We start from the raw sequence: 27,630 nt of genomic DNA on the forward strand, positions 1-27,630 counted from the left end.
CCCGCCGCCGCCGCCTGCCGCCGCCGCGCCTCGCGTGTCCAGAGCTGCGATCGCGATCGGCCGCCGCGTCCAGTGCTGGCGGGGCCAGTGCTGTGCGAGCCGCGACCTTGCCGCCTATCGCTTCACGGTGTGGGCAATCGCTTATCGCTGCGGTCGCCGTCACAAGCATCGCCGCAAGTAGACAGGTAACTTACTTACTGTGTAACATACAACGCAACTGTTGCCCATTTGAAGTAATTTCACGATTAACCATTTAATCAACAGCTACGTTTTCTGATAGTGTCTGTATTTTTGAGTAAATTACTTGACGTCCCTAAATTGAAGTGAGGCTAATAAAAACTGTACGTGAAGGGAAACAAAGTTGAAATACAAAAAACCTAAACTAAAAGAACAATTTGCCTATGAGGCATCGCAAACGCTCGTTGCCGTCTCACTGGTAGCGCGATTTTCGTCTCCCTCCTCCTGTACTCCATCCACGGTTGGATATGCTTTTGATAGAGTAAAGTGATCAACCCGTGTCAACCTGCTCATCGTTCGTATTATTATATCAGATTTGAGGACGTTAGTAGAGAGAAAAAAACAATGAGTGATTGTTGTTGTCGTTGTAATCAATTTGACGATTTCATGATTTCAGTGTAATTTGTTTACCTGAAATAAAAATATATTGAGTTCGGGTTTGAGAGCGGTTGTCGTAATGTTACTAACATCAAAAATAATAGGTACCTAGTATCCTTCTCCGTTTATCCGAGTCTTTATTTTGTCGAACAGAAGAGGTCGAGTTCCGTCGCGTTCCTTGTGATTTCGATTCAATTGGCGAATTGTTGGGATTATCTCGGAAGGCCGGTGCGCGGGCCGGCGGCGGCCGGTGGCGCCGACGGCTGCGCCAGATCCCACAGGATTTGAACAAATAACTCAAGACAAATTGTGATGATAATAAAAATACCCAAAAACGTAGGTGATTACAGATTATCTGAACGATGTCTCTAACTTGACAGTCGGCCGTCAATGTCTACAATGTGTGTAAAATGTGTACAATATAAGATCAGTGGTTAAATCCTATGCATTTCTGAAATCGAATACGGATCTGAGGTTTGGCATTGGTTATTTTTAAAATAAAAATCAACTGGATGTAATGCCATACCCTTAACAATAACCGGTCCATAAAAATTGTGTCAACAGCCCGAGGAAAGACTCCATCTGCCTTCAATAATTGTTGCGAGTGACCGTTTATCTTTTTTTTTTTCAATATTACCGGCCGGACGTAACATCCGGTAGGCATTTAAGTATATCCACTTAACACTAACATCTCTATATGGCCGACGTGTGCCTCCACACAGCCTACAATGACCGACTGTGAGCCGCGATGCACTATCGGACATGCGAGTACTTTGTGATGTGTGCAATAGCCGTCTGAGTCTGGCTCAGGGGCTGGTTCAACCATTTGATCGTGGTAAAATTACTTGATGGGTCATCCATCAGTAGCTACCATTAATCGTTTAGATCGAAGAAAACGAGTCGCGAAGTCTTATCTGAACTCAGTGAAATGGGGAACTGAGAAGACAAATTCGAAATTAATATTTTCAATTTATTTTATCTTCAGCGCTGCGGCTCATTACAACGGCGTACTGTTCACTTGAGCATAACGAGCATGAAACTAGAGGGGTTGGTTGTATACTGGTACAGTGTTTATACTATACAAATCATGGATTTTGCGCGATGTTAACCCTGTACTCTATAGTAAAATGTGTCGCTCTATTAATTCGTGGACAAAAGTAGGTCGGACGCAAAGCAGCCAGTGCAGAGTATTTTGCACATCATTTCAATTGTATTTGCTTAATTAATTTCTGCCCGAACAGAACGCCACTTATCATTTGTTCAGAAACAAGTGCAGCTCGATGACGACGACGTTGATGTCTCTCGTACGGACCAGCCGGAAGATGAATCGTAAAACTTAACAGTGTCGTTGGTGCACCGGCCCACCGCGCCGGCAACTGTCATAGTTGGTACAGGTTTCGAGTTATCAATAATCACGTAATGCAATGGGTCTTCATGAGGTCAAACAAGAACAATTTGTGAAATGTTCATACGTGATGCCTTTGAAATGTAACAAATGAAACTAATTTTTTTTTTTTAATATGAACTTAGACATTGTGACATTTGCATTATGAATAATCTCAGTACAGAGTACTAAAAAAACCGACCTCAAAAGTACGCAGCATTGCTAAGTTTTGTTGAAATCGGTTACCGGAAACTGCGCCAACCCGGATCATCCCCTAGTTCGCCACTATATGGAACTTGACACAGGAGATAATAAAAATCGGTTCTCACTACTCAAAGTATATTGAGAGAGGAAAATGCCTTGAATTGGAGAATAGCAAAATCAACCATTAAAATAATTGCTCCTTATAATAAAATTTAGGCGTTATTTATAAAAATGAATCTTCATGCGTGAACAGCCACCCTTAGAGGTGGATGATTTTGTTCAAAATTAAATAGGACCATTATAGAGGTACCCTCTTTCGAACAAAAAAGAATCATGAAAATCGGTTCACAAATACCGGAGTTATCGCGTAACCTACATACAAAAAAAAACATACAGTCGAATTGAGAACCTCCTCCTTTTTTTGAAGTCGGTTAACAAAATAAGAAACTACATCTCCATAATCTTATAATGATGGAACAGAAACTGTTCAGAAAGTTTGTTAGTATGATTTATACCTAATAATGGTAGGTGTGAAATGAGTGCATTGTAAAAGGAAATTGTAATAAAAAAATGCTGCCGAGTAGACGCAATGTACGGTACTTCAATAATGATTTGCATAACGCGCTTTTCAAAACGGACTAGAGGGATCGTAGAGAAGCTTCATATTAATCAAATTCGCGAAACTAAATAGGCGTCGCTCACGTGATGAGCGCTAAGTGGCTCGCGGGACGAAGTCGGCGCAGGCGGCGGTATTTTACGAGCTGTCGTCGTGCGGCTGGACGTATCGTTGTGTCCGCGGTGGGCTGCCTCCTCTGCCGCCGCCGCCGCCGCCGCCGCCGCCGCCAGGTTCGCACGCCCGAAGACGAATGCCTGTTACTAATTGATAAGCCTGTGGCGCAGCCCGCTGCTATAGTTGCGATAAATGCCCTCAACTTTGTTATGCGATCTTATTGATACTGTCAAAACATTGCGAAGAGAAACAATTTAGGCGTGACCGAGTCTATTTGACGCCCGCGATTGGCGGTTGGCCTCCCGCCAGATCATATTATTAATGGCATGTCATCATCCGCTTAAATCGTCAGCAGTAATTTGTTTTACTACCCATTACGGACCATAACCGAAGCGACATTCGGCGTAGGTTGTTAATATGATCAAGCAACTAAACTTGAGGTACAGTCGAGGAAGTGATTGATACCAGGCATTAACCTGTCGCTCCATTGCCGAGTATATAATTTATTAGTGTAGTGGTGGTGGTGTAATCAAGAGGAGAGAAATATAACATCATAATACAAGCGAAAATCGTTCCAACGGTGACGGCGGCGCGGCGGCGGTTTGTGGTACGGATGGCTAACATGTTGTACCTACTGAAGACTCTATAGATTTTATAGATCTTAGAAATGACAATTTACAAAAGGCGGCGGGGTTGAAGTGTTGGACCTATCCAAGATAATCGTGGCAATCGGCTCGGGACACGGCGAGTTTGGTTTGTGTCACGGTGCGTCACAAGCGAACATGTTTGCCTACTCAATATCACGTCGCGACTTTCGGTCCTAGAGATCAAACAAAAGAAAAAAGTTTCATGACAGCGTACAGCGCCTACAGTGCCTTTGACATCGTGCTTCTACTTGGCCACTTGGTAAATAGTTTGGGCGATAAATAAAAGAGCTCCGTCGTCTTACAGGAAATCGTGAGGAATCCGCGGCGGGCGCAAGGCCGAGGTCGGGCGAGAGTCGAGATCGCGCCCTCGAATTAGGTACTTCCGCGCCAAGCGAGCGTTATTATACAATCATGGTAGTCTACGCTTGATATGATCTCTAGCCTCTGACTCAGGCACAGTAAATACCGTTCGCAATCACCCAGAGGCGCGAAGGTCTAATTGTATATTTGAATTAAAAGTACACGATCGCCTCGCTCAGTTTTATAATAAAATGGTTTGTGGGTCTCGCGCGCAGAGCGGAAAAACGTTCAATCCACGTCGTGGTAACATCGGCCATATTTCCACCGCAAAGCTGGTGACCGATATTGTCAGTGTAGTGACAATTTCAAATGAAGACGAAGAAGCAAAATAAAATTTTATTAAGTACCATTAAACGGAAGTCTGATGTTTCGAGGAGTGACACATTATCTTCTTCTGGAGCATATAATTAATGTGCTGTCGTTTCATTGCACGCATTATTGTACTATTGAAATGACCGACGTACATTCTCAAAATTTTTAACACAATTTTGTCCGACAAGGTTCATAAAATAAAGGCAAATCACCATCGCTTCCTCGTGGCGACGGTGGCTTTGATCGTCGCATAATGTTTAGCGTCGTACGCTTAGCTCGTAACGCGAAGTAGTGAGGTGCCGATAGCTGATAGTCAAGTGATGTAGGTAGAGGTAGTTAGAGACTCGGCTCTAACACTCCTTCGGAGCCGCTCTTCGCCAACAATTGGTTTGTTCTTGCTATTACAGTTTGACCGAGCGTCCCGCCGCCTTGCTCCGCCCCTACGCACCTCTCTCCCGCCACTGCCGATCAATGCGATTTATCGCGCCTTATTCGGTACTCTAATAATCCATGATAACATTATCCACGGCGGTTCATTTCGGCTCTTCACTAGCCGTCTTCAATAACAGTTAGGAACAATGCTTCACCCACAGCAGCCGCAGCGTCATTTGCCTTACACGCATCTACTATACAAGGTGTAAATTTGAGACGAGGCAGCAGGGCCAGCCACCTTAATCCTTGTAGTTACAGGAAAACGGTTCTAAAAAACTATCCATGAATTTTGAAGATATTTTGAAGATATTTTGATTAGCATTCACACATTTTTAAGTTTTCACTTAAAATGTATGGTAAAAGGTTTTTTGCGATTCTGACATTTCGAGCACTCTTACCTCAGTTGGTCCCCTATGGGACCAACTAACTCTGTATATGTATGTATATCTGGTAACAATATAGTCGAGTCTCTATAGACTATTGATCGTTACCAGAGACTGGATCGAATGGCAGAAAAATAGTTTTGTAAAAATTACCTTTTGTCGTGCTCAGCTATATGCAAACACCGTCGCGTACACAAGTCTGCAGTCCGCGAGCATGTCATGGATAAACCTTCAAACACACACATTGAACACACAAACATTCATTGAAGTTTGACAAACGCCAGGTCCTTGCAAAAGAAGTCCGTTATCTACCCAGGATGTTGCGAGAGGCCATTGAAATTAAAAAAGCATCCTAATTTCAACAGGGAAGATGGTTTCTCCGTACCACCAGTTTGGGATCCAGTATTTCCTCTAATGAAAAATCCCAAACAAACATAAGACTGCAGTACTAATTAATATGTTTTAGTTTATTCTAATTTCTATTAATAATTAACAATAAATTAAACTTAATAAAAATTCATACAATAAAATAATTTGTAAAACTTAATCCAGCGTAAATTGGAATGTTTTCTTTGTAAAATTAAAAATAACGTATTTAATTAATAACTATTGTAACTATAGTGAAAAAATAGGGTGGTTTGCATTAATATTAGACATAACTGGTTGAAGACTGTACCACCTCAGTCAACCGTGACCATGGGACATGTAAAGGGCCCGAAACGTCGGTTTGTTTGAAAAAACAAATATACGCGATTTAAATCCGCAAAAATAGTTTCGTTTCCTATGTGTAACAACCGCGAAAACCTAAAAACTCGTCTAAGAATGTATCTTCAAAATTCATGGATAGTCTTCTAGAACCGCTTTCCTGTAACTACAACGATTAAGGTAGCGGGCCTTTTTGCCCCGTCTCAAATTTACACCCTGTATACCCGATTGTGGCAATATAATTTGAAACAGACATAAACTGCGATACATTTTGTTGCTGATTCCTTTCATTTACGTATTTTAATTATTTATTTATCTATTTAACACCGTACCATAAAAGCACGTACTAACATTACGTCTGAATCGACTTTGTCTAAATGTGTAAATGTTCCTATAAAACGTATTTGAATATACTGAAATGTATAGAGCGAAAAGTATGCAATGAAATACGCAACGGAGTTGAATTCGGCGTTTTCGGAATTAAATTAAATCACTCGAGGCCGCGAGACGTCACTTTTCGTGTGAATATAATTAGCGACTTGTACTTTTACTAAAAAATTCAGTCAAAAATAATAAACTATTATGGAAAAATATTAAAAATATTACGTATACTAGTAACAATAAATCCACCAACACAGAACTGACGAATTTGAAATTGACTCCCTCTGCCTCTGCGGATTATGTAAATAAGTTTTTTGTTAATATTGGCAAGCAACTTGCTCAGCAAATACAAACACCGAATGATGAACTGAAAACTTATCTCAAAAACTTACCAACACAAATCAACTCCTTCGTTCTCCTGCATACTGACGAACATGAAGTAAACTGTATAATTAGGAACCTAAAATCGAGTAGTGCGCCTGGCTGGGACAATATCCCTACAGCATTTTTAAAATCTGTAAATTCCGTAGTTGTTCCCATTATTACCCATGCTGCAAACCTTTGTTTTGACAAAGGAATTTTTCCGACACTTCTTAAGTTGTCAACTATAACTCCTGTGTATAAGAGTGGAGACAGAGACGATGTCAATAATTACAGGCCTATATCTGTATTATCAATGATATCTAAAATACTGGAAAAATTACTCAATAAAAAGATTACTAGACTATTTAAATAAAAACAATATATTGTCTGTAAACCAATTTGGTTTTCAGCGTGGAAGATCTGCGGAGGATGCAGTAATCTCCTTGAGTTCTCTGGTTACAGAAAAACTTAACAAACGTAAGAAATGTTTGTCAGTATTTTTGGACTTAAAAAAAGCATTTGACACCGTCTCTCTCTCCATACTGGTACACAAATTAGAAAAGATAGGTATAAGAGGTACTCCACTTTGTATATTCATTGATTACTTAACAAATAGGAAGCAAACAGTGAAATTAGATAACCACATCAGTAGGTGCGAAGAGGTTTTGTATGACGTACCCCAAGGTAGCGTTCTTGGTCCTACGCTTTTTCTTATATATATAAATGACCTATGTGATTTACAGATCAAGAACGCTAATATTTTCTCTTATGCTGATGATACAGCCATTGTATTCACTGATAATTCTTGGGATACTCTGAAGTCTAGTGCGGAACGGGGACTGGAGCGTGTAAACAGATGGTTAATTAACAATTCTCTTACCTTAAATACTAATAAAATAAACTACATCTGTTTTAGTATAAATAATGATACTCAGCCTAAAAATAATTTTCACTTAAAGATTCATAATTGTAAAACCACAGGTAACACCAGTAACTGCACATGCCCTTCTATCATTAAAGTTGCACAATCAAAATATTTGGGTGTTCTTGTGGACCAGCGACTCTCGTGGTATCCACACGTCGAACATGTCATTAAAAGAGTAAGAAAACTTAATTGGATTTTTAAAACACTGAGATATGTAGTGCCAGGACCAGTCGCTGGTCCGCGAGTCTCGTCGTCTAGGGATATACTTAAGGAAATATACGTGAGTTTGGTTCAATCTGTATTCATTTATTGTATTCCTGTATGGGGTGGAGCTGCTAAAACTCGTTTTCTCGAGTTGGAACGTGCGCAACGCAATTTGCTTAAAATAATGTATTTAAAAAAAAGACGATTTGCCACTAGCAGTTTGTATCAACTATCAAATTTAGCCACTGTAAGGAAACTCTACATCACTCAAACTGTACTCAGACAACATAGGTCTCTAAAATATGATCTAAATATTTCGAAGAGGAGAAGGAAAGACATTGTGGCACAAGTACCTAAAGTAAATACAACATTTGCAAACAGACAATTCAGCAAACGATCGGCCCATTTGTACAATTTAATTAATAAGGAATTAGAAATATACGCCAAAAGTTATAGAGACTGCAAAAAAGTTACATCAAAATGGCTACAGTCGAAATCGTATGAGGAAACCGAAGATCTATTACAACAGTTGCTTTAAAAACACTACTTTCCTAATCTATGGCAACAGGTTAATACACATACACACAGACACCCCCCCCCACACACACATACATACATACATACACACACTCACACTCACTCACTTACTCACTCACACATACATACATACACACACTCACTCGCACATACATAAATACATACATACACACACTCATACTCACACTCACACACACACACACACACACACACACACACACACACACACGCGCGCGCGCGCACACACACACACACGCACACACACACACGCACACACACGCACGCACGCACACGCACATACATTTTCATATACAAATGCACACACTTACGTTTTAAGATTCAAATTAAATTTAAAATTAGAAGTTAAGAAAATTGAAAATAGTTAAAAAAAAAAAAAAAATTGTTTGTTTTGTTTTTGTCGATCTCTGGAAATGAAAAAATTAAACACTACATTAAGTATAAGTTAAAAATGTTAAATATGCATTTATAGCTATGGAAGAGCGGTGCCTCCTGACACAGGCTTGATAAGCTTAATAGGAGGTACCATCCACTGTTAATGTAAAGTTAATTGTATTACTGAAATAAACATTTATTATTATTATTTATTATTATTACTTGTACTTGTCTTTCACCTGCACCGCCTCGGTCGCAGCCGGTGGGGATGCCGGCGCAAGCAATTCCAGGTTCGGGCGAATGCAACTTTATTTGTTTGCCTAGCCGTCTAGACATAGGTCATTCAGTGGATCCTAATTTATAAAATACATAACTTTCCGTCGAGTAATGCAATAGACACAATAAGCAAACGATTCGAGGAAGTTTCCGGTCCACCACTTCCGCCATGGCCGCCCCGACGCTATAGTATGTTTTGCATACGTACAATCATACCATTCGCGGTTAATATTATATTCACCACTCGCAAGAGGTCCCGTTGGCCGCATCGTCGTCGTGCTCGTCTTATACACGTTTTCGCCATTAAGTCTCATAATTATTCTCTTCAAATACTTAAGTCCTGCATTCCATGTTCCAGTACAAATTATAATTAATGATTGAATTTTTATTTCTGAATTTTGAAAGTACACTCACAGAGATTAACAAAATTTCAGTTGAGATGAACTTATATAAAGTAACTTAATTTGAAAGTATTCGCTCATTTTTAACTGACTTCAAAAAAGGAGGAGGTTCTCAATTCGACTGTTTTTTTTTTGTATGTATGTTACGCGACAACTCCGGTATTTGTGATCCAATTTTCATGATTCTTTTTTTGTTGGAAAGAGGGTACCTCCATAGTGGTCCCATTTAATTTTGAAAAAAATCATCCACCTCTAATATACCCACATGCTGACCCATTTGCGTCATCGCTGGCTCCGGTGTCTTAGAGAATCGACACGGAAGTGATGGAATTTTAAACCGCGCCATTGCACCCGTCGTGGAAAACTCATTCGTTGTGATAATCGCAATGGTCCAAGGAAGAAACTCAAAACTATTCTGTAGGTAGGTTAACTACAGAACAGTTTTGCGGACCACTCGTGAAGTAATCCAATTACGTATATTGGATCTTCTTCCTTAAATCTGGCACCACCACGTTAACTGATCGCCACCGTTATGAAGAAATGCGGATGATGGCCAAACTCACAGAGGGCTAATCAGCCGCACTTCCCCACTTATTCTACACGCCCGAGCGCAAACTTACCAACGAACCATCTCCACCTTAAAGGAGTTGCAGCCTGAAGTTGTTCGTTACCCTACAAATTCACCTCACTACGCCTCTACCGTTAACCATTTTCTCTGCAATTTGGGTAATTATCTATAAGAAAATGGGGAAACGGGACGCTAGGCCGTCTTAACACTATGGGTTTCCCGTCCCTCATTATTCTACCGCAAAATAATAAAATTCGCAGCAAAATAGCAAGAAATGTACAGGAACAAATGTATTTTGAAAAATTGTTTTCTGTTTTATTTTATTTGAGTTCTCCTATATAGGAGGGCAAATTCATGCTTTCAACCTAAAATGTTATATTCTGTGTTATATGGGTGTATTTTTTCCTTACACCATTTGTTTTATGAAATAGAATTTCTGACACTAGATGAATAAGTACGTTAGCGTGTGAACGATTCAACATGCGTGAAACGATTCGACAATATTCAGCAGTGTACGCGCACGTGCGCAGCGACTGCGCGTACGCATGTACTGATAATTTATTACGCAGTGCATTAATCATAGACGTGTCGTTAAATGTAGCAGAAGTGGTCACAATTTGTAATTAATTTTAAAGCCACACTTAAGTAGGACCACAAACATGTCCCCGGAGTTGTAGTGATGTAATTCTTTTGTTTGGCATACTCATATACAGAGCACGTACTGCGTGGCGAATTTTACGAGTGCGGTGCCACATTAGCCGCAAGATAAGGCGCCGCGGCGCGGGCGGGCTGTGCTCGGTACGAGAGAGTCGAGGCGAACACCGGGTACGCTCTGCCGGAGATACTCGTCCTAATGTATTGTCAAGGTCGCCTGAGTGTTAGAGTTCACAACAACAGCCCCTATGCTTGTAGCAGCACGCATGTGTCGCGACATGTGCGAGTCTATTAATTGTGGGCACGCAACGTACGTCATATGAGGGCCTACTGCATGAAGGTTGTACCACAACAGTGAATCGATTCTAAGCGTAACAAGCGGCCGCGTGTGGAGTGAATTCAAATGATAGCTTTCCTAAGCAACATGAGCGCGTCGCCTGCGCCGACGACGAGATTGCAATTACGTCAATAAGCCTCTTTGGAGCGAATTCAGCCGTTAGAGGCAAATAGACTATATTCGTATTCAGGTCAAAGGCCAACGCTAACGCAGCGCACGTCACTACTACGTTGTACTTAGGTGAACCGTTGGTTGTATGAAGGCTACTACTATTGAAGGAACTATATTGATTGTACTTGGTAAGGTCAGAAGTAAGGTGGTTTGAGATTTAGATAAAATAACGTTAAAACTTAGTACAAAGCAGCGATAGCCTAGTTGAGAGAGCGTTTGCTCATTATATAGAGGGTCCGGGATTTAATTACCACCGGAGGAGCGGTCCTCCAGTGGTAATTGATACAGGAATCATAGATTATCATCATCAACCCATGATACGCTCCACTACTGAGCACGCGTCTCCTGCAAGGGGATGGTTTAGGCCAGCCTGTCAGTCTGCCAGTAAGTCGCGCCGCGCGCTGGTCCATCGCGATGCTTCCCTTCACTTAAGCAGAGGTGCGAATAAACGTTCACTCAGTTCAGATCTTGACTCAGTTCAGCGCCGTTCAGTCTTTTCGAACCACGTGCTACTCTTAATACTTTATTGTGTTCCATAACGTTCACGTGGTGTTGCAAATTATAATATAGAGAGCACAGCTAACGAGGGGAAGGCATTTTCAATAATTGAGAATTATTCTTGAAGTATTTGTATAACCTATATAAATATGTAAGTATTTAAGTATTATTCTGTATTAATATAATAATCATTATAATAAATATTTTTACTTTATGGTATTTGTTTAGGTATCTATTTGTGTGGAGGTATTTAAATATTGTTGTCGTGTTCGTGTATAGGTGTTATAATATTGTTATGGGGCTAATCAGTTCTTTGTTTCTTCTATAAATCCTTTTTCTTTTTTGAAATATATAATAGAGTTTCGTAATTTGATGTAAATGTTAATTAAGATAACTAATAGTCCAAAATGGAATAGGTTGAAACGAGAGGTACGTAGGAGGCAATTTGTGATGGTGACGCGAACTGTGTCCAGTGCTACTTATTTTTTTTAATTACTACCACACTTTTTGTACAATTCTGAATACATAGGGCGCACTATACGTTTCCGGAAGTGACCACTTACATAAACAATATTTAAAAAGTAATTACAACATTTCAAAATGGAACTCTTTGGCTGTAGAATACAGTTTGTTTCATCTGACCGTCACTTGTTTTTACATTGTGGCGTCATTTAGAAATTGGTTATCTACATCAACATGGATTTAACTCGTAAAAATTTTCGTACTATGATTTTCTACGATTTTAAGTGTAATTTAACAGCTCAGCAAGGCTTCGCTTGGTTTCAAACAGGTTTTTGCGATGAAGCACTATGCAAGACGACTATTTGTAGGTAGGTAGGTTTGCAGAATTCAAACGCGGTCCTGTGAGTCTCAGTGACGAATTTCTTGATGGTCGCCCGTCCACTGCTGTGAACAACAAAAAGATCGACACTGTGCGCCGTATGATCGATATAGACAGGCATGTGACATAGCACGAGATTCGGGCATCTTTTGGCATAGGCATGAGTCAAATACAATCAAAACCATACAAACATTTGGGTGCGATAATTTGGCTGTGCCCTTGGTGGATACCACACAATTTGACTGAGGCTCAAAAAACGAGTCGCGTCACTTGGTGCAATGCCATGCTTACCAGATTCAACGAAGGGGCGTCAAATTTGGTGTGGGATATAGTAACAGGTGACGAAACATGGATTTTGGACAGATTGTTTATTTCGGGATGGATGCCCCTATTGGCCCTAATAATAATTAAATTTAATTTGTATACTGAAATTCGTGACGTCTGTCGCAACCCACACTTAAGTTTTGTTTTTGTGGTTGATGCATAATATTTGAGCATTGTGTGCGGGGTAAGCAGGACGTGCGGGGGAGCGTATTATAATTCGTTACTCTCAGACGCTTTCTTTTCATGTTTTTATAATACCTAGTGACGGTACGAACAAGTCGTGCGCTTGCAACGTGGCTAAATATAAAACGACGAGGAACAAGCCAAACTATCTCTCGGCCAATAACTCATGTAATTAATTTATTATGCCGGAGAAAGTTTAGTAAGTTAGTGACCGGAATTCGTCTAGCAGAGTCTTTCTTTGCGTGCTCCTTGATGAAGATGTAGAATCTAGCATGCAACAGCGCCTTCGCAACGCGTGTGCATTGGCAGTGGGCAATGAAATGTCGCGTTTTGCGATTCGATTGGCACAAACAAACGGCCGCCGCGTCGTCCGGAAATCTAATTCGGTTACCGCAGCGTCTCTTTAACTTTTCCTCACAATTAGCACCATTATTTAGGAGTACTTGCTTCGGCGACGCCCGCCAAAATGGCACCGTCCGCTCGCCTCCTACATTGCAAAATTGAAACATTGAGAGCCGCACCGACTGTTAGGTTGCCCGTCCCTGTCGGCAAAAGTAGTAACGGAACATTGAAATATTTATTGTGTTTGTTTCCAGTTGTAGCGGCATTATCTTGTTATCGTGGTCGTGCCTTCACCGTCCCGCCATCGTGTCAACGGCGAGTTGTACAAACACTGGCTGAGTGACGGCTGGTAAGATATATTAACAACGTTATCAACCACGTTCTCAGACAATTAATCCCGGCACATAAATTTATTGCGGGTACTATGTACCCATGTACCCATAGGCACCAAATTGTTACCTCAAATGGACTTCGTCCGTGTCCTTGCTAAATGTTTGATCCCGTTTGGCATCAGCACGCAAGGCTCGGGGAATGGCATGTCATGTGTGTCTCTGGGGGGCAACTGCAACGACAATTTAAAAATTTGCTTACAGTCAGCAACCATTATAGTGCCTGTAATGATTCCAGTGAAAAAGTTGTAGAAATTAGTGTAAGATTAGCTTAGAGGTACATATTATACACCTTCCATGCAGGTGCAACACTGATGTTCGTCATCTGGCGTGCATGATTACTTAATTACCTATGTGACAAAATAGACGACGATGTCTGGCTCTCAGTCAGTGGGCGGGCGACGCCTGGAGCTGACAACAGATGAATGAACGGCGATCGAACAGATTGCAACTCGTTGCTCGCTTCGCACATATTGAGTCGTTCGGCGACGGAGACGACGGATATTTACGACTTAATTGTAATTTCGTCGGCGCCGGTTATTGCGGCTTTATGGCCACTATACGGCCACTGCCCCCCGCTTCGTCCGCTCCCCTGCCGCGCGCGCTGCCGAGCGGCGGCACTTATCACGTACGATGTGGACGTCGCGACCTGACATTCTATTAAGCCCTCTCGGACGATGCTTTTGAAAGCAAACAAGTTTGTTTTTTGATCTCTACTTGACAATAATAGAAATCAAGGCGCAGCTTAATCAGTAAATAAGATATCAGGACTAATGAAACTGCTGCACAATTTTGTCTCTTCAGACTCGAAGGTCGACTACGGCGGTAAGAGTCGATTGTTACGATGCCTTTAGTGTAGGTAAGGCAAAACGATGCCGAAGTATTCTCGGGCGAAGTCATTACCATAATTAACTAAGCAGCACTCTACGGCGACCAAATATTAGCCTTAAGAGTGGGGGCGGTGCTCACAAGGAACTTTAAGCAGATTGGCAACTTGGTTGTATCCGATTACTATGATACAACGCGTTTCACCAAACGCTCCCATTTGTTCATGTGTTATGTTTGTCTTTTGCGAATGACGCCACAGCACACCACAGTCGTACCATCTAGTGAACCAATGAAACACGGAGACGACGCATGTTACAAAATTCGCTTCAATGTAATACATGTGGGTACTTTTTCACAAAGGTGCTAGGAAGTGTTGGCATTGTATTCAAAAATAAAAACCCCGAAGCGACACGTGGCTGGCAATTTGGTCGACAATTCTCATTATTGCGTTTTCAAAGTGAGCAATCAGAACTTAATTTAGCCGATAATTTATGCACAGACGCTAATGGTACAGCAATCGAAAACACAATCGGAATGTGAATAACTTCAAACTCACGGATGAGTCCTCGTGGCATTGAATTATTACGCACATTCATTAAACATTCATACGTGCGTACGTATGAATGTAGTGCGCGCGAGAGGCCTTTCCAAGTAATGGGGTTTTGTGTGAATTAATGCGCAGTACGGGTGTCATACAGTTATTGTACTGTTCCTGCCGAGAACGTCGACCGCTCTCTGCTCCCAACATACTGTCTATTGTGTTCCCATCAGCATTACATTCACAGTCGCCATAGTCCGTCTGGCTTCGGTCCCAGAGGACGGTCGGTCCGTGCTTAACTGACGCAATTTGGCTGATCGTCAGCAATATCTGGACGGAATAATTGATAATGGAATCGCAAACGCCCTTCCTTCGGATTTTTATCTCGCATCACACATCTGCTTAGTTAGACTTGCTACATGTGTGATTGCCGGCGGTGATAAAAAAAGAATTAACGGCTGTGTTTACAGCTGCGCCTGGGCCGCTCCCCGCCGCGCCGAGAGGCGTGCCGTCCTGCGGGTCGGCGTCTGTTTCTCGTCTTTTTCAAATATTTAATTATCATTATCGTAAATCATGGCTCTGGTGCTGCTAGCGGCTTGCTCTGGCTTGTAACGGCCGCAGCGATATCGGCCACTTGACCTCGCTTCGAGTTTTATTTTTCACCCGCCACTCATCATCTTGTATCTGTATCCCGGTCGTGCGCTGTTGCTTCTTGTGGACTTCGACGATGTCGATTTCGACGTTACAACAGTTCTACAAAAACACAAATTTGAGGGACTTCATGTTCGTATTGTTTACACACTGAAACAGAAATATACCTCTGTGTATCGAAAAAGCTCATTTACATATTGCGTACATGTGTTAATAAATTGTTTTGACCATTTCTTTCCTAATTGTTTTAGATCTGAACAGAGGAGTTTGCAGAACGTAGCACTACACTAGTTACTAATTGTTACGACCGACGAGCTGTTGCGGTGCTGCGCCAAAGCGGCGGCGGCGCGGCGTCTGCGTTGGTGTGCTTTGTTCAGGCTCTAGTTGTAAGTAGAGCGGCCTGTTCGTGTCTATCAAACTTCCTTGGCGGAGATACTTGTGCAGGTCGTGTCCCTTAATTATTGAGTACTACGTCTTAATTAAATTTTTATTGAATTGATATTCAATTATATTTTGTGAAATTACTCCACTAGTTTGTTATAATTATTAATACAAAGATCGAACACTCAGAAAAAACACTCAGAAAAAGTACGTCTTGTCTTGGGAAATTTCCAGCGCACCGACAAGTATTTTCGACTAAGATTATATTGAAAAGTATTCCGGTTTGTTCGAGATCAGCAGCAATACTAATGAAAATACAAAGTTCTAATAAGTAACTTTCATTTATTGAACCCGCAACCTGTGAAGGTATTTCCGACATTCCCTTCTAGAGCAAAATATTACACCTGCGTAATCATATGCTTTTTAAACTAAAGTAGTGTGGAGTGTTAATGCAAAATTACTATCTAACAGTATTGCACTCGCATAGCGCGGACGGGTGACAGAGTGGGTGAGTGGCCAACACGAGCCACACGCATCACGCGGCCGCAATTTCACGCGGGAGGCGCTCTGGTTGCGTCTGCGCATTCGTCGTCTAAATTCTGCGTGTTATTGTCTATAGGCCTCGAGGCGAGAAGTTCGACTCCATAGCTTCCTCAGAAACAATTCGCACCTTTCGTGGAAGAATGACATAAGTGAAGTTTTTTACTTTACTTTAAATCGCAAAGATCTGAGGGGCTCTGCCGCTGCGCCCGTCACCCTGAGACATAAGTTGACTAGTTTCATATGCCTGTGATTTCACCAAAACTACATACACTAATTGACATACAGACACATACTGTTATAACATTTTCCAATACAGGATTTCATAGAAAGTAAATCACTTTTCAGCTGTGAATCTAGCGGGTATTGTTCTTCGCAGACAGTAACAGGTAGTTAATTTTTCAATGACCACAAAAACATTTGAACCTAAAGGCGATGATCGGCTCTCACTCCACATTTACGAAAAGTGCACAGTACAAATAAGCAATATGATCATACCGGTCTTACTATACACGAATGCAGACAATCAGCGGAAAATTCGTGACGTCTTACAATTACATTCGAATGATATCTGTATAACTAACCCGTTACCCACTACACGAGACAAGATTGATAGTAGGAAAAATGGGACATGTAGGTAATTGAATGACCATGCCATGTGAGAAACGTGACCACGGCTGTCTGTGCTGGTGAAGTCATCAAGTAATTATGTCTAATATTAATGCAAATCACTCTATTTTCACTATGGTTAATTGTGACCACTAGTCACAAATAACTTATTTTTACCACCACCGCAACACATTAAAATTTTCGTCAGAGATGGTATATTTCCGAGTTTTCTAAAAGTCGAGAATTCCTGTCTACAAAATGAGGATCAGAGGCTCTTAAAAACACCTGGAACGGGGGCGATGTACAGAAACGTAATAATAATAATAAATTCTCTTACTGGTGAGCCCTTAAAAAGGTAGACACTGGGATACTACGTACTCAGACTTCAATAACGCTTTTAAAAAGTTCTTCATACCTGTTGTTATTGTTGATACTTGGTTCGGTTGGTGTCACTGCGTCTTTACTAGATCGGTTCCGACCCACTTGGAGCCGTGAACTTAAAGAGATTCGTCGCCGAAGTTGGGGATTCCGATGCACATTACGCAAAAACGCATCTAGGTGTATCGTGATGACCATTTCTATTAATTCCACGCAGTGAGTTTGCTTTATATAACTCTGAGCACAACTCACGATTACGGTGCATCGCGTAGTCGGAGCAGGTTAGGGTTGGCGGCGCGATACTGAATAGCAAAATTGTTTTCACACAAACTCTCAAACTCCGGTCACAGTACAACATTGCTGACGTTGACATAACGAAGATTTCAGATCTTCGCAATATAGGTGTTGTGCAGAATTGGCAACTAAGTTTCATCTCACAAATATACGCAGTATCTCTCTCAATCTCCGCGGAAGATTGATTTTATGAAGCGAAACACGAAGCTGCAAGCGTATGTACCAAAGTTGCTCTGATTTTCAACCGTTTATTTCGATGTGTTCACTGCCGTCGACTGCGCGTGCGCCCACGACGCCAAGAGAGTTCGCAACACGCTTATGACGTTTGGCATTAATTTCGTTGGCATATCTCAAAGACGTCCCTACACCTTTGACCAACACCTATCGTTGAAGTTCATTGAGAATGGGGTGGTATTAACCGAGATCAAATGCAGGGTGCGCGACAAAAAAATTAAATCATTTTTTAATAATTATTTATTTTAAATTTTGTATTCAATTGATATTCAATTATTTTTTGTGAAATTACTCCACTAGTTTGTTATAATTATTAATACAAAGACTCGATTCGGCCGTATGCCAGAAGACGTCTTTGTAAGAGAAGAAGAAGACTTTGTATTAATAATTATAACAATTGTTTATTTTATAGGAAATGAGACTATTTTTCCGGATTTAAACAAGTCTGTGTCTGCGAGCAACTTTGACAAACCCCAGGTCCTTGTAAAAGAAGTCCGTTGTCTACCCAGGATGCTGCGAGAGGCCATTGAAAGTAAAAACATCCTAATTTCAACAGGGGAGATGGTTTCTCCGTACCACCAGTTTGGAATCCAGTATTTCCTCTAATGAAAAATGCCAAACATACATAAGACTACAGTATTAATTAATATGTTTTAATTTATTCTAATTGTATTATTAATTAATAATAAATTGAACTTAATAAAAATTCATTCAATAAGATAATTTGTAAAGCGTAATGTAGCGTAAATTGGAATGTTTATTTGTAAAATTATAAATAAGGTATTTAATGAATAACTTTTGTAATTATAGTAAAAAATAGGGTGGTTTGCATTAATATTTGACGTAACTGGTTGATGACTGTACCACCTCAGTCAACAGTGACATGGGACCTGTAAAGGGCCCGAAACGTCGGTTTATTTGAAAAAACATATATACGCGATTAAAATCCGAAAAATAGTTTCATATCCTGTGTGTAACAGCGAAAACCTAAGAACTCGATAAAAAATCGTACAAATTTATTTTTGCCATTCATTTTTTTGTGCATTTTTTATGAATTACTTGTAACTCAGTTGTAACGTCGAGTTGCAGACACCAGCCCGTTACACCAAGTAGATGTAACCCAACAGCAAATAAATGTTGTACTAAAATTCAGCAGTGACAATTTTATTTCATTTTTTTACATTTTTTTTCCTTCACTTTAAAAATTAAGCACTGATACCCAATATGTACGGTTCTAAGTCAGTTGGAAGTGTCTTTGATTTTGGTGGCCGGTAACGAGTACTTACCTCATAGAGTTGCAAATTGTTTAAATAGAGCGAGTATTTCAAATAGAGGTCTATAAATTAAGTCTTAGTAAAGTGAGTAATAAAGTAAGACTCAATAAAGTGCATTAATTGCTCATGACAGCGTAGCACCTCAACATAGAGGGGCTGGAAGGTGCTCTGAGTTTTTTCGAGGAAAGGATGAGCGACCGTCCTTGCGCGAATTTGCCGGGGGACTCGTATGGAGGAGTCCAGGCTGGAGTGCAGGTGAATAGCTTTAACTTACGATATCGGTATTATGTTTCGCTTTAAAGCACTAATGGCACATATCCAATGTGCGCCTGTAGTGCACTCGGGTACTACAGACATGGACGTAGCATACGGAGTAGCCGCTCGACGCTCGAATTGCCTCAGCGGAGTCGTTTCGTTTTATTGTACTCATTTATTGTAAACCCATGCTGAGTCGCAATCGCATCGCCAATCGCGTCGCGCGTCTTTTAACCTGCATCCGGTCACGCACGGCTTTACACGAGTACAAATTAGGAAGGAAGAGCAAAAATTTGTGTAGAAAATAATTTCTTAAAGTCAGGTAAATTGAAATACATTATTGTATTTTATTTCAAATACAAAATGGTTGGAATATAATAACTGTAAAATACGAATTTTGAAATTTAAATTCCACTGTATTGAATCCTTAAGGCCTCTATTTAAAACAATCATGAAATCTACCATCAACGATTTACAGTTCTGTGATTTTTTATCAATAACATATTTCTTGCTATTTTTGTGCGTGTACATCGGATGACACGAATGATCGTATAATTTAAATCTGTTTAGTTAGCCCGTGATGCAGCTATATTTACAGTTATCGGTGGAATTATCAGTACAGGTTTTACTAGTTTATGTAATTCAGTTGACTCGTTTCCCGGTGGCCTCCCGGATCCGAACCATCCCAAATGACAGGGCAAATAAGTTGCCAGCGCGCCGCGATTGTAGCACAAACGGACCGGGTTTTTTCTAAGACGAGAGGATTATCCACTTTATTTCGTAAAAGTAAACAATAGTGGGCACGTGCCTTTAATGCCCGTGTTAGTTACAGTCTCTAGACCGATCATTCCGGAGACAAACAAACATGGGTGTAGAAACGGATAGCAACTTTAACGCCTCTTGCACAGGTGCCTAGTGAATTTGGGTTGGATGCGCTCAATTAATAACCTACATTTTTTTCACAAGGATTTCATACAATTGCTCTGTATTCGAGCTTGCTTCGAACGAGGCTGAGGGCATTGTGTAACAATAATAATATATCAACTCTATCGTCACGGAATTGAGACTCTGTTCTTCTTATAAAGTCGAGTACCTACCCTGTTCGTACTTTTGCAATCTGGTACCTATAGAGATACCTAAATCCTGAATTGAACTGGCTCGGTCAAGCAGGGCATCCGCCATGTGCTAGTTCGCGATTATAGTGTTATTGGATCGTGTGAAACTAATGGGCTTACATTTCAGTGCGTGAAGCTGTACTCTATTGGTAGCACTTCATTCTGTTACAGACGATTCTGTGGCCGATGCCACTCGTTCAAGTGCATCGCAATGAGATTCGTTGTAATAGCCTCTATTATAACGAATAAGCGTCTGACGAGCAGAATGGGTGCAAGCACAAACAGCTTCCTTTACGTGATTGCGAACAGACTCGACTGTATATGTCTTGCTCATTGCGGCAGGGTTCATATAAACCATTTTAATAATAATTCTATTAGAATTCAATAATGGTATTTGTCTGTTTATTAAGTTGTAGTGGGTATATTATGTCCAAATTTATAACGTAATTTATTTAATTAAAACTGATTAATTTAATTTATTTTATTTTTGTGTTGAGCAGTGGATGTTATAAAATTATTCAAATGATGTCATTCTAATTTGTACGTAACTAACAATCGTGTATGTAGCCAAACTAACATAAGTGATCCAAATTGGTGCAAATAAAAAGTTTATTATTATTACCTTCAAGTTGTCTGCAAACAACACAGGGTACGCTCCCGTTATAGAATGCGTCAGATCATCCTTCATAATCAAAAACTGAGTTGGGCCTAAGTTACTCCCCTGATTCACACCGGATCGAGTGAAATAGTCTTTTGATCTGAAAGCTGACACTTGCACATTGCCTGCGGTCTCTCGGGTAAGATATTAGCAGTTTTGGAGTAAACCCTAGAGCCGAGAATTTCAGCAGGATCGTCATGCTCATGAAATCGTCTGAACATCGTCTTCTTGGCCACTAGATCGAAGCCTTTGCGTAATCAAAATATACGACATCTACTTTGTCGATGTGAGTTCATGCATCTTAGCACGTAATCAAAGATGCAAACTAGTAGGACTAGTAGTAGTAGAAAGTGCACTAGGAAGCCCATGCCGAGTGTTGTTCGTCTGATAATTATTAATTCGGAGCTTCTCAAGGCTAGAGTAAACAGGTACGTTTTAGACAAACTCGTACCATCGTCGGTCACATAAATGAAAAAATATTTGAAAAGTCGTTATTAATAGTAATAGGCAGTTCGTTCATAGGAAAGAAGTTAGTAGAGGCGGATCCATGATTATTATTAAGCGTAACTTAAAATTTAAAGAGCGTGAGGATATCATAGCTATTTCCATTGAACGGACTATTGAGATTCCATGTCATGATGATCGTGGAATTGGATCAGTTTGTCGTCTTAATTGTGTGTATACGGCCCCTTTGCAACACAGACGCAGCATCTAAATCAATAATAAATTGCTTAAGACCAGACCATAGCGGCTTCTTTTAATTGCAAAGTGAGCAAGAAGGTAGACCAATTTCTCTCCAGACCGATTACTATAGTACAAGTTATTAGATTTTAAAATAATCTGCAGTATTTTAAGTTCTCTGCCTCATATACCGCAAGTTCGAAAAAATAAATTTTAATAATGATAACACACACACTCAACATAGCACCGTACTACGGAAACCCTATATCGCGGGTACCATGGATACACACATAGATAGAAACAAATTGCACCCAAACTCACGAAAGAAATCAATGTAGGCCATACAAATATTTCTCCCGGCCCGAGAATCGAACCTGGGACTTCTGCGTGTCAGTCCGGCCGGTACGGTAACCATTCGGCCACAGAGACAGTTAATTATTTTATATAGCACGATATTTAGTTGCATTAAAAATAAATTTGATAACGTATTCAATTCGAAACATTAACTTTCCATTGAAGAGACTAAATGCAACGACTGGGCAACAGTAGGCATTCATAAGAGTAGGTCTCGTTTGTATGAGCTATATGCCATAAAAAGTTGTAATACTAATACCAGTTTTATACAATAATTATGATAAAATTATTTAAAAAGTATGCATAGCTGCTACGGTTAAGTTTCACAGCGATAAAATTATACAATCGAATAAATAAAGAGTCAGACAGGGTTAAACAACATGATAGAGATATAGTTCTAGAATTAGACGGCAAACTTGAAGATGAGGTAGCTCAAGCTTTCGAATCATTTTTTTCGAAAATCGCTGTGAACACTACAGAATCATTAAATTCCTCTCCTGCTCTTGCTATGGATCTCCTAGAGAATAGTATTGATGTTTGTGGCAGTATAATTATAATTTTCATCACATTAATCCGCAAAACATAATCAAACCTTTTAAATCTATACATGTTAAAAAACAAAAGATGTAATCAGATAAGGGGAAATCACATAAAATACTAAGTCTATATAACTTTAGATCGTCGTCTAAAGTCGTCGTCGATGTAAAGTTATAGACTCGGTAATTTATATGATTTCCCCACATTTAGTTGTTGCATTCCAAAGGTGCATCGACGAAGTATTTTTCCTGATTTGGTGAAATACAGTAAGGTTATTCCTTTATTCAAAAGAGGTAGGAAAGTTGATTCCAACAACTATAGACCTATTTCAATTCTACCAGCTTTAAGTAAAATATTCGAAAAGTTGTGCTGACTTTAACTGCCTCCATGGTCCAACGGTTACAACGCTTAACTGACATGCAGAGGTCCCGGGTTCGATTCCCGGGCCGGGAGACATATTTGTATGGTCTACATTTATTTTTCTCGTGAGTTTGGGTATAATTTGTGATTGTCTACCTATGTGTGTGTCCATGGCACTCGCGATACAGGATTAGTGGCAGGGCTAGTGCGGATAGAGGCTATGAGAGTATGCGTTGTTTGTTGTTTTGACTCAACTACTGTCCTATTTCGGTAGGAATCACATTTTTCATAGTGTATAATATGGGTTTACCAGCAGTAGACCGACTAGCGATGCGGGGTATGACTACTTTTTTTTTTTTTTTTTTTTTTTTATACCTGACAGGCAAATGACTCCACTCCACCTGATGTTAAGTGGAAAGTGGTATCCAAACGCGAAGGAACCTAGTGGAGCGATGGAATCCTCACTGCACTAGCCGCCTCCACCCTGCCTGCCTACAATATGCCTCTAAAACACGTCTTTGATGCTTGGGAAAGTTCCCGAACGCTGTGGGGTTTTCTGTGTCCTCCCAAAAGCATTTGATTGTGTGGAACATATTACTCTTGTTAGGAGGTTGAAATATTACGGAGTAAATGGCAAGGCTTATCTCGTCATATCTCAGCGATAGAATTCAGATAGTAGACATAAATCGAGTGACTTCTTTGAGCTCTTCAGTAAGTATGGGTGTTCCGAAGGGCTCAGCACTTGGACCTTTCTTAATTCTCGTTTATATTAATGACCTATGACTATGACTTTGGTGCCGGAAGCCATAAACACCACGCCAGCCGCCCAAGGACACCGAGCGCACCTCGGCACTAAAGCTTAGCCATTAACCACTTGCGACGCGAGTAATTAGCGCTAATGCGTGGCGCTCGCCAATCATGGTCGCCTCGGCCGCGATGGCGGCGAAAAACAGCGATTCCCTCCTATCAACTTTTTCATTACATTAACTTCCCGCCGATCGAACAAAGCCGAACTTTCTTTTCGATTGTAAAGAACCTGCAAGTTTTCATAATTTTCATTTTGTTTACTTTCCCGCAGTTCGAGAAATTAAATAACGTCAAGTAAATCGAAATTGGCCCATCGTGCCATTTTTACCGTCGCCTTAATCGCTGAGAGCGCTGCACGTATCAGCAATAAATAATAATTGATGGTAATGATGTGTTCATTATCGGTACGTCGGTAATTGGTAATGGCGCGCACACCAACTCTCCAAGGAATTTCTCAGCTAAAAGGATATGTCGTGAAGGGAATGCCTTTTTTTGCCATATTCATGTCGCGGCCTACAAAGCGTCTTCATTGAGCCCTGTTTACAATAAATTGTAATTTACCGAAACAATAAGCCTACGACATTATAAAGTGAAAATTATATCCAATCTTGTTGGCTTTATTGTTGTAGAGAGAGGTAGCTGACAAGGCTTTGCGCAGTATTGAAAACTCTTGCTAATAATTATTAAACTGCGGTGTGACTACTTTTATAAATTTCTAATATACTACAATTATCGTGTTCATATTTTCGCCGTTCTAGCGATTTTATTTGCAAGTAAAGTTTTTATATGTCCGCTAAAAATAAACATAGAGTCACGTAACAGCATAGTCGAAATTCCTTGTTTTCTGCGCAGTACGATGCGTACTTTACGTCACAATTACACGATGATTAAGCTTTTGGTAGAGGAAAGCATGAAAATGTAAAAGGAGAAGATGTGTGATACAATCTGGCTAAGGGGACCATAAATAAATCAGTCGAGATGTATGAATACAACATGAGCCGACGCCGGCATTACCATTTAAATAGAAGATACGCTCGCGCCCTCACAGACATTGCTGTTATCTCAAGTGATGATTGAGCTACACGAGACAATTTGGTTTTTAATTGTACTTTCTCTTTAATTACTGTTCTATTTTGCAAAATTTGATAAAATCTGTGTTAAAAGTAAAATTCAAAGTAATTCAAAGTATCCTCCGTAACGAAAATCGACCTCGCGCATAGGCTCAGCAGCCGGAAGCGCAATGAGATTTTGATGACACTACCGATACCCACCACCTAGTTAAGTATTATATTATCTGGGCTACTATTATGACTTATTGAACTTTGCTTTCAGGCATCCGGCCCGGAGGCCAAAGAGATCGATGGTTACGGCGTGCGGGCGATGACGACGCTATCAGCGGCCCCCACCTGCGCGCGCGATGAACTCGTCAGAGCACGAAGCGCTGATGATGCACGATGCAGAGCGGCAGGCGCGCGACGGACTGGCCTGCACGACAGCTAACAGTCGCTCCGCGCCGCCGGCCGGCCTCTACTGTGAGGGCACCTACGACATGTGGCTCTGCTGGCCACACACGCCCGCAGGCACCGTCGCCTATCTCAATTGTCCCGATTTCATTCCTGGCTTCAAGAAGGAACGTAAGTATTCGCTCTCTATTTCCTGCTGTGAGGGTATAAAAATATGCGAGTATCGGATTTGTCGCTGTATTTGCAGTGTTGGCGCACAAGGAATGCACGGCGAATGGCACATGGTTCCGGCATCCAGATACAAACCTCGTTTGGTCCAATTACACTACCTGTGTCGTTGAAGACGTAGGTATCGCTCCACTCTCTGGCGCTTGACGCGGTGAAGTGATTACATACACTTGTCTTGGCGTGTGCAGACTATGAGCGACGTGGTCACCGTGTACGAGATCGGCTATGGAATTTCGCTGCTCGCACTGCTACTCTCGCTCGCCATCCTGATCTATTTCAAGTAAGTGCATAGTAGTGTTCACTGGAGTCTGCTGTGGCCGCTAGTGACCGCATGTCTGTTCTAGGAACCTGCGGTGCGCGCGCATCACGGTGCACATGAACTTGTTCGCGTCATTTGCGGCCAACAACGTGCTGTGGCTTTGCGTGTACGAGCTGGTAATGAAGGACCCTTATACGATGAGCAATTCACCAGTCTGGTGCCGTGCCCTAAATGCGCTGCTACAGTACGTGCTAGTCACCAACTACATGTGGATGCTCTGCGAGGGCATTTACCTACACACGGTGCTCGTACATGCGTTCGTATCCGAGCGCAAGCTGCTACGCGCGCTACTGGCTGTGGGTTGGCTGTCGCCAGTGGTGTCAGTAATCGTGTACGTGGCGCGACGGCTGACCGGCAGCGATAAACTGTGCTGGATAGACTTCGACGAGGACGAGCTGCGTCCGGAATTGGCCGTGCTGGCGTTGGCCGCCATTCTGCTGAACCTGGCCTTCCTGATGAACATCGTGCGCGTGCTATGTACAAAGCTACGCGCGGGCGGCGCGCTAGGCGCAGGCGCGGCACGGCCTTCCGCCACGGCGCTGCACGCACTGCGCGCCACGTGCCTACTGGCACCGTTGCTGGGCCTGCAGTACCTGCTGATTCCCATCCGACCTGAGCGCTCGTCCAGTTGGTGGCGCGCATACGAGTACGCGTCAGCGCTGAGTATCTCACCGCAGGGGCTGTGCGTGGCCGTGCTGTATTGCTTCTGCAACGGTGAGGTGCTGGCGCAGTTGCGACGGCGCTGGCGCGTGCTCACCTTCCGGCCGCGTGCTAACTCCGCCACTGCCACCACCGTATCGGTAGGTACTCGCCGCGCCTCCGCGCACAGCTCGGTCTCTCTACTGAGAGCGCGCGTCTGTTGCAGTTCGTGCGATCGGCGGCTGGTGCGGAAGACAAAGTGTGACTAGCGGCGGGCGGCGCGGGCGCCGGCGCGAGTGAGCCGACACGCGACGACGTGAATCCGACGCGGCGCGCGGGGGGCGCCAACGTCAACGCCAGGCACATCCGGTTCGAGTGCGCCGACAGCGACGACGACGCGCCGCCCGACACGCGCCTGCTGTAGGCGCTGCGCCTCACGCGCGCGTGACCGCGGTCAGTGTTTAGTGTACGTGTCGAGCCATCGAGTGCCGTGAGTAGTGGTGACGTCACCGTCGGTCGTGAAGTGCCGCCCTTCCAATAGTACGGACCTGAGAGCGTAGCATCAAATACTTAATGTTTTTTCGGTGTAGTGAGGTGGGCCTCGTATCAATCTATTTTACTTACTAGTTTCTGCTCAATTAAGACGCTTCAAAGGAGTACTTTTGTAAAAAAATATATTATTTTTGTACTCGTTTGAACGATTCAACTAAAACTAAATCCTGAGTTCTTGATGCATTGAGTACTAGAGTTACGCGCGATCACCTCACTGCGCCGCTTTCGGTGTAATATGTTGTCAAATTTATGTAAATACACGTAGACGTCTATGTATTTTTTTAAGATGGCGATATAAACAATGGAACATGGACCAGAATTGTTTCTCTGCACCTGTCCCTCGATACAAAGCTGTTTTCTTTCTCTACTTTTCAAT

The 27,630-nt window shown here is 41.7% G+C and overlaps 1 protein-coding gene and 1 long non-coding RNA gene across 4 annotated transcripts; one reads left to right on the forward strand and one right to left on the reverse strand.

The window, feature by feature from the left end:
- LOC113225826 (calcitonin gene-related peptide type 1 receptor-like) lies at positions 1-27,523 on the forward strand. 3 transcript variants are annotated; one of them, XM_026458272.1, is made up of 8 exons: positions 1-185; positions 13,425-13,519; positions 15,828-15,962; positions 25,386-25,687; positions 25,764-25,861; positions 25,933-26,024; positions 26,089-26,863; positions 26,929-27,523. In XM_026458272.1, exons 4-8 carry the CDS (start codon positions 25,471-25,473, stop codon positions 26,965-26,967), a joined length of 1,221 nt encoding a protein of 406 aa, XP_026314057.1. In that variant the 5' UTR covers positions 1-185; positions 13,425-13,519; positions 15,828-15,962; positions 25,386-25,470; the 3' UTR covers positions 26,968-27,523. The 3 variants fall into 3 exon arrangements, with proteins under 3 accessions (XP_026314057.1, XP_026314058.1, XP_026314059.1); XM_026458273.1 differs by lacking the exon at positions 13,425-13,519; XM_026458274.1 differs by lacking the exons at positions 13,425-13,519; positions 15,828-15,962.
- Positions 12,148-14,049, reverse strand: LOC113225828. The gene is made up of 3 exons (XR_003310048.1): positions 13,910-14,049; positions 13,630-13,732; positions 12,148-12,386 (listed from the first exon to the last, which is right to left on the reverse strand). It is a non-coding gene; the product is annotated as an uncharacterized LOC113225828 (long non-coding RNA).
- Positions 27,524-27,630: the final 107 nt, after the last annotated feature.

Source organism: Hyposmocoma kahamanoa, unplaced genomic scaffold (genome assembly GCF_003589595.1).
Source record: "Hyposmocoma kahamanoa isolate Upper Pololo Valley unplaced genomic scaffold, ASM358959v1 175, whole genome shotgun sequence".
Taxonomy (NCBI): domain Eukaryota; kingdom Metazoa; phylum Arthropoda; class Insecta; order Lepidoptera; family Cosmopterigidae; genus Hyposmocoma; species Hyposmocoma kahamanoa.

Excerpts from the sequence above, each read along its gene's own strand:
- LOC113225826 (XM_026458272.1), top strand. The coding sequence starts at position 25,471 with ATGAACTCGTCAGAGCACGAAGCGCTGATGATGCACGATGCAGAGCGG. Across the intron at positions 25,688-25,763 it reads TCCTGGCTTCAAGAAGGAAC|TGTTGGCGCACAAGGAATGC; the intron begins GTAAGTATTCGC and ends CTGTATTTGCAG. Across the intron at positions 26,864-26,928 it reads CCACTGCCACCACCGTATCG|TTCGTGCGATCGGCGGCTGG; the intron begins GTAGGTACTCGC and ends CGTCTGTTGCAG.